This window comes from Puma concolor, chromosome D1, assembly GCF_028749965.1.
Source record: "Puma concolor isolate L17-30 chromosome D1, mPumCon1.1.hap2, whole genome shotgun sequence".
Classification (NCBI taxonomy): Eukaryota; Metazoa; Chordata; class Mammalia; order Carnivora; family Felidae; genus Puma; species Puma concolor.
This window is the reverse complement of record NC_141676.1, coordinates 56,598,958-56,615,123: the sequence shown is the minus strand read 5'-3', so window position 1 is coordinate 56,615,123 and position 16,166 is coordinate 56,598,958. Positions and strand designations below refer to the sequence as shown.

Genomic DNA, 16,166 nt, shown 5'->3' with positions numbered 1-16,166 from the left:
GGGGTCTGTTTTGTTCACTATTATATACCCACTATTTAGACTAGTGACAGGAATACAGTAAGGCACTCAGTAGGTATTTGAGTGAATGGATGAAAAAGGTGGACAGTTCCAAGAGGCAAAATTTACTCTTTAATGAAAACTTTGTAACAACTAGAGCTGCTTGGAAACATAATCATGTTAACGTACACAGTACACTACGACTTAAACATGTAGTCTCGTCAAATCCTCACATCAGTCCAGGATAGGAGGAAGGCTGCATAGTTTCCGAAGCTGGTTGAAGACAAAACTAAATCCAGGTGGGGAAAACGACTTGTTAAACTTCACACATCTGGTGTGGTCAGGAGTATAACTGTGGATGAATGCTAGCTCTAGAAGAGGCTGGTGGGTGATGGAGCTTAATGGGGGTTGGGTTTGAAGGACTGCCGTTGTCAGAAGGCATGATCTCTGAAGCGGAGGCTGAGTCAGAGGTTACTGGAACAGAAGCATCAGGGAAGGAGTGGGAGAGATGACGAGGCTGACCACTAATGTATTTAGCCCAGGCCTGGAGAGGGCAGCTGAATTCCCCAAAAGCAGTGCCTGAAGCTGACTAGTCACTCAAACCCATTCAAACCCATACATGATTTCAAATGCAGAACTGGAACTGGACGGGCGATCTTAAGAAACCTGTGAGTCCCCTGCGGGTCTGCAGAGTCTGGCTTCTCCACTGGAGTGTGAGGTCTACTGGGGGCAGGGACCATGTTCCTAGATTTTCCCCAGCTTCTAGCAGAGTCTGGAATATAGTATGGACTCAACTATTTTTTTAAGTTTATGTATTTTGAGAGAGAGAGTGCACGCAAACACATACACGCCCACACACTCACGCCCACACCCCCCCCCACGAGTGGGGGAGGGGCAGAGAAAGAGGGAAAGAGAGGGACTCCTAAGCAGGCTCCGCACTGCCAGCAGAGCCGGTCCCGCAGCTCCAACCCTCCAAGTGAGATCATGACCCGAGCCAAAGTTGGATGCTCAACCAACTGAGCCACCCAGGTGCCCCAGGACTCAACTATTTCTGTTGAAGTCGTACATAAATAAAGCATGAGCCCCAACAAGAAACTTAGGGTGAGAATGGGAAGGCAGATGAGGTGTAATGTCACTCAGCAATTCTGGGGTAAAAGTGGACAAATTTTCCTAGGACGCCACAGAACGAACAGTCCTAGTACTAAAACAGATTGCTGGTAGTTTTCAGTAAGCTTTCGCAAGCACAGCCAGGCTAAACACGGAGGGGCGGGGCCAGACTGGAGAGGCCCCTCGGCGGACGCTCGAGGAGGGGCCAAAGAGTAGGCAAATTTCCAACCTTAACGACGTGACTAAGGTGTAGAGCGTCACATCCGGTGTGGAGGGCGGGAACGAGAAACAAAAGGAGAGCGAAGGCGCATGCGTTGGTGCTTCCCCGGTTCTGGTGGGCCCTTCCGCTCAGGCAGAGAGAAGTGCTTCCGGGTCGCTGCCGGCTGCCGCCTCCCGGCGCGGTAAGTACGGAAGCCAGGCTGAGGCTGCTGTCTCTCTGCCCCTTCTCTTCTTCCTCCCTCGGAGAAACCCCGTCGCCCTGACCCGGCTCTTCAGGAGTTCCGTGCCCACACTCTTAACAGTAAAGAGCTCCAGCTCATTGGCCGCTTCCTCGAGGCTAAGCTCCACCCCGTCGCACAAGATCCGTCACTCATTGGTGTCACTTTCTGTCACCCAGCAGTTCTTCCAGTTAATTGGCCCTATTCAGGCCCCGCTGCTTTTGCGATTAGCAACCCTATAAAGGGCAAATGCCTGTTCGAATCCCGCCCCTGCATTCTTCTTGTTGGGCCACCCCGCCGTCATTTTCATAATAAGCGAAGGATGGGCGGTGGCTTTGCCGCGAGGGGTAGGCTTTCGGAGCCTCGGTCTCTCGCCTCGTACTTACTGGCCGTTGAGGATGGGTGTTGTGTCAGTGACACGGGCGGGGAAGCTGAGGTTTACTAAAGGACAGCGGCTGGCACAGGATCAGTCAAATGAATCAGGGCAAAAGTAGAACTAGACGTAGGTCCTTTTCTCCTGCTCATCTCTTCTAGTGCCTGGCCTCGATTTCTTCCCCGTAGGAATTCTATGCCCCACCTCACTGTGTGACCTAGAGACAGTGTTGCTTGTCCCAGGGCCTCGATTTTCCTGTGAACTGAAAGGTTTTAATTCAGATTCTCTGGGACCTTTCTGGTCCGCTCCCTCAGCTACTTAATCTGTGCTGAATTTACGTATTCTCTCATGTTAGTTCATTCAGCCTAACATTTACTAATTTACGCATTTACTCATGCCTTTAGAATGCCTTTCTGAACCATATTGCACGTGGTAGCCCATCCCCACCCCAGTTTGGTTGTGGTTCATGAGAGAGGTGGTTAGTGCCCTAAATTTCTGACGTGGAGTAAGAATGGAATGGATTCTCATAAAAGGGCAAAAAGTAGGTCTTCATGTTTGGAGGAGGTAAAGATAGTGTCAGTGGAGCCCTACTACCTCTAATTTTGTTTAATTTTGTAACGCCAGTCTGCATTCTGGATTCATAGCTCTACATGTTGGCTTCCATTTTCCACTCCTTGAATACCTTGCAAACAGCTTTACTTCTCCACAAAGTAAATTATCAGAATAATTATGAGGGTGGGTATAACTGTTATCCCCCATTTTACAGATGAGGAAACTGAGGTTCAGAGAGGTTAAGTGACTTGGCCGAGGTCAAACAGCTAGTAAGTGGTGGAGCCAGGACTCAAATCCAGGTCTGTTTGATTCCCACAAGGAAGAGCTATTTCCCCCTACCTTCTACTCCACCCCATCCCCAAATCAGACTAACCAAATAACTGAAATCAAATACTTCTGATCTGTATTCACCTGGCCCTTTACCTCAGTCTAGGAGCCATGTCCACCTTGTTTCCCTCACTCTTCCCCCGTGTGACTGAGACACTGTGGTTTAATCTGGATCGACCCTGTGTGGAGGAGACGGAGCTGCAGCAGCAAGAGCAACAGCATCAGGCCTGGGTGAGTAAGGACCTAGCACAGTGGTGGAGCCTTAGTCAGGGACCTCCCCTGCCTTTCACAGACCATGATCCTGGAGGAGCTTTTTGCCCTGAGCTGGGAACAATCAAACTGGGAGGTAGGAGGCCTAGGGTCCAGTCTTTATGCTACTGATTTATGGTGGGACCATGGGATTTCTGGGCCAGGTTGGAGCCCAGGCTCTTTTCTCTAACTCATAGGAAATAGTAATTTTGACTGTATTGAGGATGTAGCAGATGCCATATTCTCTATCAGTCTCTCACTTTACCCTCACTGTAATCTCATAGGGCAACCATGGCCCAGAGAATTTAGTTGGATCCAGTTTATAAGTAAGTAGCAGATGATAAGAAACAAAGGGATTGACTCTTTCTAGAAACTGAGAGGAAGCTTCTCCATACTTGGGGGCAGGGGTATCTTCTTAGGGGCAGAGTGGGCCAGTCCCATGCCCCTGACATGCCCTGCTTGGGCCCTGACCCTCCTCTCCCCCTTTGGCCACAGCTCCAGAGCATCGCAGAGAAAGACAACAATCTGGTACCCATTGGCAAGCCGGCCTCGGAGGTGAGTGGTTCCAATAGGTAGGGCTTTGTGGGGCTCAGGTGGACTAAAGCTTTGCTCTAATTCTGAAGTCCTACCTCTGACTCCAGAGCAATTGTGGTCCCTCAGCTCTAGGCAGAGGCCATAAAGGGGATCTAGAGTGGGTGGCCATTGGACCTAGCACCAAGGTCCTGCAAAACATGCTCCAGTCTGCTAGACTCAAGGCGGGGGGCAAGTCTGGGGAATGGAGGGTCACTCACTGCCCCTGAGAAAGGCTCCAAGTGGACCAGCCCTTGAAGTGGTCCAGGCAAGCCTATAGAGCCTATAGGCTCTCCCCTGCCTCGCCAGCACTATGATGACGAGGAAGAGGAGGATGAAGATGACGACGAGGATAGTGAAGAGGACTCAGAGGATGATGAGGACATGCAGGACATGGATGAGATGAATGATTACAATGAGTCACCTGATGACGGAGAGGTCAATGAGGTAGGCAGGGGTGTGGGGGTGGGCCCCTGCCTGTGACCTAACTGGTGGCCAAGGATTCAGAGACTCTGGATCCAACCAGGGGCAGGATCTGGGACTACGGCCGGCTGGGTGGCTGAGGCCCCTCCCCACCCACACCTAGCCTTCTCTCCAGGTGGACATGGAAGGCAACGAACAGGATCAGGACCAGTGGATGATCTAGGTAGACAAGGCAGGGTGGCCTCAGGCAAATTCCAGGCCAGCCCAACTTACCCTGCACCCCCTGCAGAACCAGCTGATTGCCCCAGTGCCTGAAAGCTCACCCTTGGGTATCTCTTCAGCTGCTGCCAAGAACTGGTCTCCTTGGCTCCTCCTAGGCCATCACTTTGCCCTTGAGTCTCCAGGGCCTGAGCCCACCCCACCTTTGTGCCCATTACCTCACCCCTTGGTTGCCAGGTATAGTCTCTTTCTAACTCCCTTTAATAAAGACACAGGAATGATTTTATTTTTTTCCCCGTGTCTATTCCCTAATTGTTGGTCGGGACCAGAGGAATCCAGCATCTTCTCTTGAGCTTCAGGGAGAGGGCATACAAGGGATTTCAGGCAAGCCTACTGGATCATGTTGTCCAGGGCTAGAGGTGGCCCTGGCCCTGGGCCCAGGCTCCATTACCATTTTCTCTGGCTCAGCTTGTACCCATTCCTTCAGAGCCTCTAACTCAATGTTTACTGTTTCCTCTGATCCTAACTGGAATTGCATGGGCTGAGGAGGGAAGGCTTCTGAGGCCTAGAGCTAGGAGGCCCCTGCAGATTTTCCAGCTAGCTTCCTTGGTGTTAAGAGAGATTAAATCTTCAGGCAGCACAGGGACTCCCTTGGAGTCACCCAGAAAATCAGTGATAGAGTTGGGTTGGGAGCCCAGGTCTCTTGCCTGTCAATCCATGGCTCTCTGGAAGGAGGGGGGCAATGGAACCAAGCATCCTGATAGAACTTGATGTCTCAGGTCAGTGTAGAACTGGAGTGGGGTAGAGACTGGAGGACAGCCTCCCCAGCCCTGAGTCCAGCATGTGTCAGGCCACAAGTAGGGAGAAGAATGGATGTTCTGAGGTCCTTGCTTCGGTGGGGGTGGAGAGGCAGCAGTAAGTGCCCCTGGGCCTGGACCTCAGCCAGGCCCTACATAGGTGAGCTGGGCTATGCCGTCCTTGATGGCAGGGAAGTCTGGGAGGCCAGTGTGGTGGAGGCGGCAGCGGTAGCGGCCACAGCTCTTGGCATACTGCAGGAAGCGGGGTGCACCAGGGAACAGCGCGTGGTCAGCCAGTACAGTGGCACCAGCTGGCAGCAGGGCATGGGCCTCCAAAAGCTGCAGGTCTCGCAGGTAACGTCGGGGCCGGTGTGCCAGGAGCACCAAGTCTACCTGACTCAGCTGGTACTGGGTTTGTAGGTGTGGGATCACCTCCTCTGAGCTACTCACGATGAGCTCCACCTGTGGGGATGGGAGGAGTTGAAGGTGAGGGTGGGAGGGTCTGTTCTCCCATACCAGACTTCACCCGGATCTGGCTTACTTTATGTCATTTCCTCTGTCCTCAGAACCCAAGAAGTCAGGATCAGTATTGTGATTTCCATTCTGCCAGTGAGGAAGCTGAGATTCAGAGGATAAGTCCTTTGCCCAAGGTCATAACAGCTCACAAGAGGTAGACTTAAGGTTTGGACCCATATTTGCTGGTCTCCAAAGACCTTCCTTTTAACTCCTCCTTTGTCATCCAGCAGCAAATATGAGCAAGTGACTTGGAACAGACAGGAGTTCACACATCACCCAGGGTCACAGTCTCCTACTGTGCTGCCTTCTCCTAGGTGGGATTCCCTTACTGGGGAGGCCTGGCTAGGGCAAGGCTGGGGGTGGAAGGGAAGATACTAGGGTCAGGGAGGCAGGGGCTGACCGTGCGCTCGTCGAAGCCAGCCAGGCGGATGAGTTTTTCAGCCACTGCTGCGGTGCGTGGGTTCCACTCCACAGTGAGAAGGCGGCCCCCAGGGGGCAGGGCACGGGCAATAAGCAATGTGGAGTACCCACAGTGGGTGCCCAGCTCCAGCACGCAAGCAGGAGCCTTCTCCTCCACCAGCCGCATCAGGATCTGACCTGGGGGGGAAGATGGCTTATTGCAGCAGACATGGGAGATGGATTCAGGGCCCCTGATAGAAAGGGATCTCAAATGTCCACCTGTCTCACTGTAGCCCTCAACCAGCTGGGGTCTCCTCCTTGGACTACAGCTCCCGCTGCCTCGCTCGTCCTCTGACCCTCCAGGCTTTCGTCCTTCAGTCTCATCTTCGTACCAGCCACTAGCTATCTTTCCAACAAACAAATGTGACCCTGTTGCTCCTTGGTTCCTATGATCCTAAAGGCCTTTGGGATTGAACTTGGGATCCTCAGCCTGACATTCAGGACCTTCTTGGACCTGATCCTATCCAACCTTTCCAGCTCTTCCCATCTGTAGACTGTACCACAGTCCTCCCAAACAACTGTGCCCAGAGTCAACCAAGTCATCACTGGCTCATTCCTTCATGGTGCATTAGTATATGTGACTGGCTTTGCCCCTTCCTACCCCTGTCCTTATCTGCTTGGCCAAATTGAAAACAATCCTTATAGGCTCCATTTAAGTGTTGCTTCCTCCAGGAAGGCTAAGGCAGAAACAGGCACCAGGCTCCTGAGAGACCTTGGCTAGAACTTCCAGTTTCATTCCTCTTTGTTTTGTTCACTGGGTATCTTTCTAACCTGGGAATTGGAAAAATTTCTTCAGACTCTAAAAGCACTTGTGCCAGGAGCTGGGACTGAGACAAAGCCAGGTAGCTATCCTGAATGGGATGTGGGAGCCTCCACAGTGAGGGGAGAATGAATCAGCACAGATAATTACAAAGTTATGGATTATGTGCTGAGATGTTATCCCCTTTGTATTATGCCCCCTCTGAGGCTAGCATTTATGGCTGATTCATCTGTGTGGCCTCTACCTCCTTTTCCAACCTAGCACCTAGTACATGCCTAGTACAAATGGGATGGCAGTAAGTGTTTGCTATATGAATGAATAACTTTGCCCAGCTCCCTCATTTGCAGAGGAGAAAAAAGAGACTCAGGATGAAGAACCTGCCCAATGCGCCCAGTAGGCACTGGCAGATCTCAGACCTTCCTTACCATCTTGGGGGTATTTCCTGGAGCAGAATGCTAGGGAACACTGACCTTTGACAGGCCCCATGTGGCCCAGGTACTCGCAGTGGCTGCTCCAATGGTCCAGGGTGGTGAGGATATGACTGGGGTCTCCAGGCAGGGCATGAGTGAGCACATAGCTGAAGGCCCGTTCCTCAATCTGCAGCCCTGACAGGCAGTCTCGGAGGCTCCGCAGCAAGACCATACGCACCAGCAGTCGGAAGTAGTGACGGTACCGCACCAGCAATGTCACCACCAGTGGCAGGAAGGCCAGTGCGATGGCGGGGGACATAGTCCCTACCCGGGCTCTGGGGTGAAGGAAGGCAGACAGGGAAACCCACACCCACCATTGCTTGTCATTTGTATTATCCCTATATTTTACAAACCATGGCTCAGAAAGGCTAAGTCTTTTGTGCAGAGTCACACAACAGAACCAGGATTTGAATCTGAATTGGTCCAATTCCAAGCTCATGTACTTTCAAGGAATTCATGCTAGTCTACGTTCTACACCCAACCTCAAACCACCTCTTCCCACCTCTGCCCCCTGATTCTGTCTTCACCTTACTTCTCCCACCCATTTCGCCTCATCTCTGTCGTCACCCCTTCAGAACCACTTTCCACAGTCCTCGGAAATATCCTACCCACCCCCCCCCAACCGCCTGCATCTCCTGATGAGATTTCTTCCCACCCCTCCATCTGCTCTTCCCTGTGGGTGGGAGGAGTCCTTGATTCTATATTTCTTCTCCAGTTGTCTCCCCTCCCCTGCATTCACCTTTTCTGTTCTCTCTCAGAATTCCTTGTAAAAGCATGTACACACACAGCACATGCTTCCCCCCTACTCGAGCCTCTTCTCCCAAGCCCTATCCCTAATGGGGGGGTAAGTGCCTTCTCCTCTCCCATACCTTGAACCATCCATCCACCCCTTCCTCCAGATCTGACCCTCGTGAGCTCCTGGTGGTGGTGGGGACTAAAATTGAAGGTAAGAGTGTATAAATGGATGTGAGTAGGTGAGTGATAGTGAGTTTGAACTCGTGTGCTTGGGGACCCACACTCAAGAGCCCTGCTTACCTGTGCTGGAGACTTCTGCTTGGGGAAGATCAGAGCCTAGAACAGGAGGGGGAGGCCTCAGGGCCAGAGAACTCTGAGGCCGGCTGGACTTGCTCTCAATTATTGATGCAGAAGCTGCTGCTGTTACCTGAGACATGTGGTTCAAGTTACTAGCTGCAGGAACAAGGTGGGGCTGACTCCTACCCTTCATGAGCCCTAAATTTACAGAACCCCAGGGTCTTGATTTGAGGGGTGATGACAGCTACTGGGTTTGGTGACCTCTCCTCCAACTCCTTGTATCAGGATATGGGGGCATGGTGTGAGCCAAGGAAATGGGAGGCTGTAATTTACTCAATTCAAAATTCAAGTTTTGTTTAAGCAATTGCCAGGGTGTGGGTCACAGGAGTCAGATCTTGTCTCATTCCTCCAGGAACTCCAAATTTAGCGGAAGAGACTGATGCAGAAACAGAATAAAGCATAATGCAATTCTTCACGGATATGGGGACTTTAGGCTGTTCTGTGAACTTCTGTGTATCTAGACAGAGCAGTGTGTGGCACATCACAGACAGTAATTACTTGATTTGATAAATGAATGGAGCTACGTGGAATAGGGATTAAGCACAGGGAGTTGGGGATGCCCAAAGAATGGGGTCAGAAATGGCAATCAGGAGGATATTGTTTGTATTCAGGCCTGAAGGCAGACCTCGTGGGGAGGCGGTGTGCCAACATGTGGAAGGTCCAGGAGGTCAATCAGGAAACTGCAAATAAATATTTACAACCCCTGCACCACCACCACCATTACCATTAACCCCCACGACCCCAGTGCTGAAAAGGGAGGCAGGTATCAGGCGCTGCAAGATGTTGAATAACAGACTTGTTGAATGACCAGTGTTCAGGGTCCAAGGGAAGATATGGGATGGTTCTAAGAAAAGCACTGATAGTCAGCTTTGTGAATTAGGATTACTAGAGTTGATGTAAAAAGGCAAGCCAAGATTGCAGAGAAATGCCTGAGGGCAAAGACTGCCAGGTGGCCTCTCTTCCAGGATTGATCTCTGCTCCTCTTTGGCTTGTGAAGGAATAAGAGCTCTTCTTCCAGTAAGTCTCCCATCCCCAGTACAGGTTGAGAACTCCGTTGGGGGCTACAGTCTTTATGTGTCTTCCAACTTGGTGCTGGGCATCTGGGTCCAGTGTTTGTACACGGAGACTGTGTGCTCGAGGAGCGGAGGGCCTGAGTCCCACTCTCCCTTCGCATGGCATTTACGGGAGCATTTGGTATAAGTTCGCTCACTGACCCTGAAAGGTAGCCTGGCAGCCACGCGACCACACAGTACACATCAGGAGGGCCTCTTTAAGTCGGCGGAAGACTCCAGCTCCAAGACTGAGAAGACGCTGAAGTCATGTGACCTGCCCCTCCCTTTCATCGCGTCACGTGCCTCGTGTCTTGTCAAGCGAGGTGAGCCCTCCCATTGGTTGGCGATGATCATGCGGTGGAGGCGGGGCCGGAAGCCAGGATTGCGGCGGTAGCTGCGGGGCTCTGGGAAGGGATAGGCAGGGCGGCGGGTGGCTGCTCGCTGGATGCAGCCACGGGTCATGTGACCGGAAGGGCTCCCGACGGACGCCGTCCCTCCTCGGCGCGGCCTGAGCGCCCGGCCCGACCCCGGCCATGGGGTGCTGCTACAGCAGCGAGAACGAGGACTCGGACCAGGTGCGGCCGCGGCGGGCGAGGCTCGGGAATGAGGGTTGAGAGGCTAGGGCGTGGGGCCCAGAAAAAAGCCTGCAGAAGAACGGGTCTGTGGGCCTCACTTAGTACGGAGGCCGGGAGGGGACAGATTACGGAGGGGACGCTCGGCCGGGCTCCTACCCCTGTTAAAGCCCCAGCTTTCTCTACACAGTCTCCGCTTTGGGGTGTGCAGGCAGCCCCCTGTCCAGCTCGTTCCCACCCCTTTCATGTTATCCTATCTTTAAACCTTTATAGCCTTCAGAATCCTCAGCCTCGGTCCTTGGGAAACACTGTCTCCCAAGCTTCCTGTGCTTTTTCTGTGCTTGTATGAGCGGGCTTTGTGAATCCATTCTAGAGATGGGTAAGCTGAGGCTCAGAGTTAGCTTTTCCTAACATGAATCAGGAATCTATGTATCTTCTCAGTCCCTCGAGTTGGAGAAGGAAGGTCACTGCGGTTTGGGGTCAGAGAAGGCCTCTGGAAGTAGGTGGCATTTGAGTTGACCAGTAAAGAATTTAATAGAGACCATGACATCAAGACGTTTTGGGGAAGCAACAAAACGGGTTTCACTTTGGCTGTATTGGATTAGAGAGGTGGGATGAGAGCTCAGTTTGACCTGCCTCGGTGCAGTTTTTGCCTGGGGCCTGCGGGTTCCTTTAGCTAGAGGGGTGCTTGCCCTGGGAATTTGACTGTAGACTTGATCCCTTTGCAGAAAGGATTAGGCTGGGAAGATTGTGCAGTTTTAAGTTCTTCCTCTTCCCCTTGGTGCATTCTCACTTCTCCCTACATCTTAATCTCTGACCTGCCTGCCTGATCTCCTTTTAGGAGTGGGGAGACCTTCCCAAGGATGAAGTCTCAAGCTCTTGCCTCTAAGCTTGGGTCCAACATGTGTTGGGTTTCAACACATTCTAGACACACAGAAGACAGAAGGATTTCAGCAAGTAGTTCACAGTCTGGTGGAGAGATGGTCACAGAAGTGGATTATATTATTGGTATTTGGGAAGTCGGTCTTTCCCCAGTGACTCACATGAAACTATTTTGGGTTAAGAACTTAAGGTTAGGAAAATGCCCTTTGTTTGAGAGGCATGGGTGTCTCCTGGGCCTCATTAATTCTCCAAACCCCCAATGAACACATATTCCTATTTCCTGTGCCTTACACCTTAGGCATACATCATGTCCGCTATCCCTCACTTCACACCAGCCTCTTAGAGGAGACAGTATTCTTGCCTACTGGGAAAACTGTGGCCTAGTGGAAAATTGTCTCCTAAAGGATAACACGAACTCTTGCAGGGAATGAGTTAAGAAGGGTTAGGGCCTTCTCAGAAAGGATACCAGCTTCTAGCTGGGAGAGCTGGGTTTGTTGATCTCCTGAACTTTCATCTTCTTGACAGGCTCTCACTTCTGTTTCTAACCCCCAGAGAGGTGCTCAGTCAGTGCTGGGTGATTTGAGCCTTCATGTGGCAAAGGTCTACAAGCCATTCGCTATCCCAAAATCCCTTTCTCAGCTCTTGGGCAGGCCCCTCCCCCACTTTAATCTCTGCTCCTTTGTTACAATAAAAAGAAATAAATGACACATTTTCAAAGACTTTTTATAGTTCTCTCATTTGACGTTTGCCAAACGTTTGTCGTATAGGTGTAGGTTATGTACTTAAAGGTAAGGGAAAAGTTCAGAGAGGCTAAGATATTTAGCCAAAGATACAAAGCTGAGTAATGCTGTAGTCAACGTATCTTGATACCAAGCCATGTGCTTTATCCATTGGGCCAAGATATTCTTTTCAGCTATGCCCATACACCAGGTGACTACTCATGGACAGACCATGTATATGTGTCTGTGCTGGAGTAGACAGTGAAAGCCTGACTCCTGGATTGACACTGACTCAGGGACAAACCTTGGTGTGAAACACTTCCTCCATGCTTCACTTGCCCTTGGGGGTGGGGTGATGTTATTTGTTCACTCTGATTGGGGGTAGCCTGGCCTCTTCTGGGAGTCTAGGTCTCAGGAAAACATCGTTGTTCTTGAAGAATCCGCTTAGACATGGGGGACAGGGGAGACTGCCCTGTCCTATAGGAAGATCTGTCTGAAGTAGGGCTGGGAGAAGGACAGCACACAGGAAGCAAATTCAGGGTTCATTATGGAGCCAGCTTTCCTTTGAGATAGTTTGATCTTTAGCAACCATTTTGTCCTTCTAGCCCTTGAATACTTAGTCTGTGTTTTGAGGAGGAGGAAGGTATGTCTAGGAGTTGGGAGGTGATAGGACAGAGTCCCACAGCTTTTGTCTCATGCTGTTGGGAACTGAAGACGCTTGGCAACCTAGACTTGAGAAGGAAGAGTATTGTGAAAGGGCTTGGCCTGCCTAGGGTGGGGCAGGCGAGCAGGAGGAAGTGGCCCTCTGTAAGGAGAGTTGTGGAGTTGGGGGCAGGGGAACTGGGAGCCCACAGTGGGAAGGTCTATGGTACGAACTGAGATCTGCCTGGAGTGGAGCACTGGTGGTCTGGTACTAAGGGTTGGTGAGTCAGCATTAGGCAGGATGGGCCCCCTTGTCTTTGGCTTTGTCCTGGGCACCCTTGCTCTTTATGGCTTGGATAGATACCCAGCAGGCCTGCTTATCCAATTTGTGGCTGACATAAAGCCAGCAGGGATTTGCAGCTGATAGGCTCAAGGCAGGGTCATATTCAGAGAGACTGCAGTAGATTAGAATAGGGCTGGAATAGGACCAGGGAGACTTGGTTTGGCCCCATGTTAGTTCTGGGGGTTGTGATTATTGGCTTAAGCTAGCAGTAACAGGACTACTGAAAATTAACAAACCACAAGAATAGAAGTGTGGTGACTTGGCAAGGGAGGGAACAGCTGCACTGTTCGGGTCAGGTTTCACCAGGTGCACCAAGTTTGGTTCTGGGAGTCATATACAAAGAAAGCATTAGAGAAGAGTGAACACCTGAGAGTAGAAGGGACCTGTCCTCTAGGAAGGGGGCACACTTGGACTGTGTGACCCAGAGGCTGGGACTCTTGCCCTGAGATTACATGAGGAATATAATTGTCTGGCCTCACGGGGCCTCCATCCTAGGAGCAGACAGCCTTTCTGGGAAGGGCCTGGTCTGGGGGATCAGGAGGGCCATTCTTGGGCTCCTGACTCCCATCAGTTTCTAGACCTTACTCCTCTGGCTTCCAGCTTCTAGTATTCTTTCTCATCAGGTGCTAGACTGTTTGCTGAAGCTCCAGAGTGGTTATTGAGTACATGCTTTGTGTCTCTGTCCATCTTTTCAGGGTCTCTAGGGCTGCTTGGATTTACTTTAATTCATCCTAGACCCACAACTCAGCTGAGCTCCGAAGGGCAGGCAGGACTGAGCCTTATCTGGCATTCCATACACTTCAGCACTTGGGATATTTTTTGGTGCTTAAAAGTCATAGCTGGGCTGAAAGGAGAGCCCAAGAAAGGCAGGTTGGACTAAAGGCTCCAGGTTTGGGGTGCCTGGGTGGCTCTGTCGGTTGAGTGTCTGACTCTTGATTTTGGTTCCAGTCATGATCCTAGGGTTGTGAAATCCAGCCCCACATCAGCTCCAGCCCCAAATTGGGCTCCGTGCTGAGTGTTGAGCCTGCTTAAGATCCTCTGTCTCTCTTTCTTTCTGCCCCTCTTCCTTGCTAGCATGTGTGCTCTCTCTCAAATAAGTAAGTAAGTAAGTAAATAAATAAATCTAACTAAAGGCTCTGGGGCTGACTTCTCCTCCATGGCCTTTCCCAGGACCGAGAGGAGCGGAAACTGCTGCTGGACCCTAGCAGCCCCCCTACCAAAGCCCTCAATGGAGCTGAGCCCAACTACCACAGCCTGCCTTCCACTCGCACAGATGAGCAGGCCCTGCTCTCCTCCATTCTTGCTAAGACAGCCAGGTGAGCACTGCAGGACCAAGCCTGGGCAGAGCTTTCTCCATCCATGTTAAAAGCTGGGATATGGGGCGCCTGGGTGGCGCAGTCGGTTAAGCGTCCGACTTCAGCCAGGTCACGATCTCGCGGTCCGTGAGTTCGAGCCCCGCGTCAGGCTCTGTGCTGACAGCTCAGAGCCTGGAGCCTGTTTCAGATTCTGTGTCTCCCTCTCTCTCTGCCCCTCCCCTGTTCATGCTCTGTCTCTCTGTGTCTCAAAAATAAATAAACGTTAAAAAAATTAAAAAAAAAAAAAAAAAAGCTGGGATAGGGGGACTGGGCCCGGGACATGGGGGATGGGACAAGGTCAGTGGTGAGAGGTGCTTCTAGGCCTGGGTTTGCTCCAGTGGGGAGGCAGGGACATGGTGTCAGATAGCTCTGGAATTGGGACTTGGCAGTGAGTCCTGTGTATCCCTCTTAAAGCACCTGTCATGTTCCCTCTGCCTCCTCTCCCCAAAGCAACATCATTGACGTGTCTGCTGCGGACTCCCAGGGCATGGAGCAGCATGAGTACATGGACCGGGCAAGGCAGTACAGGTGAGACCTGGCCAGCTTGCATCCCTCCCTCAGGCTACTTGGGTCCCTCCCTGCCCCTCGATCCCTTATCCAGCTTTGGAGTCTGAGCCCCAGTCCAGGCTCCTTGTTTGGGTGTGGCCCAGGAGACTGACAACAAATCTCTCTGGTACCTCAGCAGATGTGCATGTCGGCCCTGTTTGCCCCATGGCCTTCAAGGGTGCGGAGGCCAAGGGAGGTGGGCCTGGAGTGAGTTTGTGGTGAGCAGAGGCCACCGTCACCCTGCTTCTCTGGCCTGAGGGAGTGAGACTTCCCCGAGCCGGGCTGGACTGGGCAGAGCAGACTGGCCTGACTGCCCACCCCATCCTCCCTCTTGGCCAGCACCCGCTTGGCTGTGCTGAGCAGCAGCCTGACCCACTGGAAGAAGCTGCCACCGCTGCCATCTCTCACCAGCCAGCCCCACCAAGTGCTGGCCAGCGAGCCCATCCCCTTCTCCGACTTACAGCAGGTGAGCCACCCCTTGGCCCGCCCCTGCTCATCCTTCCTGCACTGCCCAGGCTGTGGCAGAGGGTTCGCCCTCTCCATCTCAGAGGCAGTAGGGAAGTGGAGTTAGAGAGCCTGGTAGCTCAAGTACCTTGCTCACTCTCACCTCTCTTACTTTGTGTCTTCTCCTCTCCACCTTTGTTCTCTTTCTCCCCTTTGTTCTTTTCCATCTTTCCCATCCCTGCCTTTGCTCTTTGGCTTCCTATCCCCCATCATCCCCTCCTCTCTCGCCACCCAATCCACCTCCCTGGCTTTTTGGATCTCCCTTCTCACTGCCTCTCTCTGTTCCTCTCCTCCCTGGTCCCTCTGTCTCAGGTCTCCAGGATAGCTGCTTATGCCTACAGTGCACTTTCTCAGATCCGAGTGGATGCAAAAGAGGAGCTGGTTGTACAGTTTGGGATCCCATGAAGAGAGGGATCCTTGGGACAGCTCTTCTCCTCTCTTCACCCGTCTCCACCCTGCCTCTCCTGGCCCCCAGCCTCACTGCAGCTCATACAGTACCCTAACCTGCTACTAATCACAGAGAAGAGTGTGGAGGAGGAGAAGAAGCTGGAAGGCTGGAAGCCTGAGCAAGTGAGGATGGAGCAAGGGAGGGTAGAACCATTTGGGACTGGCGTTCAAAGCCCTGGCCAGGGATGGGGTGGGGGTCAAAAGATTAGGGCGTAGTAGGTCTTCACTGTCACTGGGAAGGTGGAGGTACCACTGTGAGAGAGTGATCCTTAGGGGGCCTGTGGGGGCCCCCTTCCCATCCTTTCTCTTGGCCTCACTCCTGCCCCCCTCTCCCTGACTTGGTGCTCACATGCACCTCAGTAGGGTTTGTGACCAGGGTCTGGACGAGCTTGAATCTGAATGAATTGAGTTTGTATATCTAGCACCCTGGGTTTTTACATGTTTGGGGTTTTGTTTTGGTTTGTCACCCTCGATAAAGGAAGTGTATTCATCTGTGTGCTGGCTGCAGCCCGTCTGTCCTGCCCACCACCCTGATACTACTTCTGGTCTGTGAGCAGTGAGATGGATGCGGGGGGTGGGGGGGGGGTGGGGGGGTGGGGGATGTCTTCTAGGGGCATTAAGAGGAATCCGGGAGATAAGGGTTCAGGGTTCCCCGGTCTTAGCCAGAACTTGGCCTGGGCTAACGTCAGATTGGATAAGACCATGCTTGTCCTTTCTTGGTGATGGGAACACTGTCAAAACTGAACAGACTTGAAT

The 16,166-nt window shown here is 52.1% G+C and overlaps 3 protein-coding genes and 1 long non-coding RNA gene across 9 annotated transcripts; 2 read left to right on the top strand and 2 right to left on the bottom strand.

Annotated features, from left to right (window-relative positions):
* Positions 1-106: 106 nt before the first annotated feature.
* LOC147576737 (uncharacterized) lies at positions 107-1,441 on the bottom strand. The gene is made up of 2 exons (XR_015241062.1): positions 1,334-1,441; positions 107-471 (listed from the first exon to the last, which is right to left on the bottom strand). It is a non-coding gene; the product is annotated as an uncharacterized LOC147576737 (long non-coding RNA).
* On the top strand, positions 1,382-4,540 carry ANAPC15 (anaphase promoting complex subunit 15). 4 transcript variants are annotated; one of them, XM_025928250.2, is made up of 5 exons: positions 1,382-1,505; positions 2,895-3,024; positions 3,538-3,597; positions 3,922-4,059; positions 4,211-4,540. In XM_025928250.2, the coding sequence occupies exons 1-5, from the start codon at positions 1,414-1,416 to the stop codon at positions 4,256-4,258; spliced, it is 468 nt and encodes a 155-aa protein (XP_025784035.1). In that variant the 5' UTR covers positions 1,382-1,413; the 3' UTR covers positions 4,259-4,540. The 4 variants fall into 4 exon arrangements, with proteins under 4 accessions (XP_025784035.1, XP_086534336.1, XP_086534337.1 ...); XM_086678210.1 differs by lacking the exon at positions 1,382-1,505 and adding an exon at positions 1,842-2,043 and having other exon boundaries at positions 2,900-3,024; XM_086678211.1 differs by lacking the exon at positions 1,382-1,505 and adding an exon at positions 1,905-2,043.
* LOC112865212 (transmembrane O-methyltransferase) lies at positions 4,536-9,692 on the bottom strand. Of its 3 annotated transcripts, XM_086678202.1 has the most exons (5): positions 9,563-9,692; positions 8,292-8,418; positions 7,257-7,531; positions 5,968-6,164; positions 4,536-5,513 (listed from the first exon to the last, which is right to left on the bottom strand). In XM_086678202.1, exons 3-5 carry the CDS (start codon positions 7,513-7,515, stop codon positions 5,193-5,195), a joined length of 777 nt encoding a protein of 258 aa, XP_086534328.1. In that variant the 5' UTR covers positions 7,516-7,531; positions 8,292-8,418; positions 9,563-9,692; the 3' UTR covers positions 4,536-5,192. The 3 variants fall into 3 exon arrangements, with proteins under 3 accessions (XP_086534328.1, XP_086534326.1, XP_025784032.1); XM_086678200.1 differs by having other exon boundaries at positions 7,257-8,418; XM_025928247.2 differs by having other exon boundaries at positions 7,257-9,689.
* A 99-nt stretch (positions 9,693-9,791) lies between these two features.
* On the top strand, positions 9,792-15,906 carry LAMTOR1 (late endosomal/lysosomal adaptor, MAPK and MTOR activator 1). Its single transcript, XM_025928249.2, has 5 exons — positions 9,792-9,975; positions 13,729-13,874; positions 14,364-14,441; positions 14,799-14,925; positions 15,276-15,906. The coding sequence occupies exons 1-5, from the start codon at positions 9,934-9,936 to the stop codon at positions 15,366-15,368; spliced, it is 486 nt and encodes a 161-aa protein (XP_025784034.1). The 5' UTR covers positions 9,792-9,933; the 3' UTR covers positions 15,369-15,906.
* Positions 15,907-16,166: the final 260 nt, after the last annotated feature.

What these genes read in the sequence shown, in the direction of transcription:
- LOC112865212 (XM_086678200.1), bottom strand. Translation starts at nt 7,695, where the DNA reads ATGAGCTTGGAATTGGACCAATTCAGATTCAAATCCTGGTTCTGTTGT. An exon ending in CCACATGGGGCCTGTCAAAG is followed by an intron (nt 6,165 to 7,256) that starts GTCAGTGTTCCC and finishes CTTCCCCCCCAG; the next exon opens with GTCAGATCCTGATGCGGCTG. An exon ending in CTGGCTTCGACGAGCGCACG is followed by an intron (nt 5,514 to 5,967) that starts GTCAGCCCCTGC and finishes CCATCCCCACAG; the next exon opens with GTGGAGCTCATCGTGAGTAG.
- LAMTOR1 (XM_025928249.2), top strand. Translation starts at nt 9,934, where the DNA reads ATGGGGTGCTGCTACAGCAGCGAGAACGAGGACTCGGACCAG. An exon ending in ATTCTTGCTAAGACAGCCAG is followed by an intron (nt 13,875 to 14,363) that starts GTGAGCACTGCA and finishes CTCTCCCCAAAG; the next exon opens with CAACATCATTGACGTGTCTG. An exon ending in CCTTCTCCGACTTACAGCAG is followed by an intron (nt 14,926 to 15,275) that starts GTGAGCCACCCC and finishes CCTCTGTCTCAG; the next exon opens with GTCTCCAGGATAGCTGCTTA.
- ANAPC15 (XM_025928250.2), top strand. Translation starts at nt 1,414, where the DNA reads ATGCGTTGGTGCTTCCCCGGTTCTGGTGGGCCCTTCCGCTCAGGCAGA. An exon ending in AGCAACAGCATCAGGCCTGG is followed by an intron (nt 3,025 to 3,537) that starts GTGAGTAAGGAC and finishes CTTTGGCCACAG; the next exon opens with CTCCAGAGCATCGCAGAGAA. An exon ending in TTGGCAAGCCGGCCTCGGAG is followed by an intron (nt 3,598 to 3,921) that starts GTGAGTGGTTCC and finishes CTGCCTCGCCAG; the next exon opens with CACTATGATGACGAGGAAGA.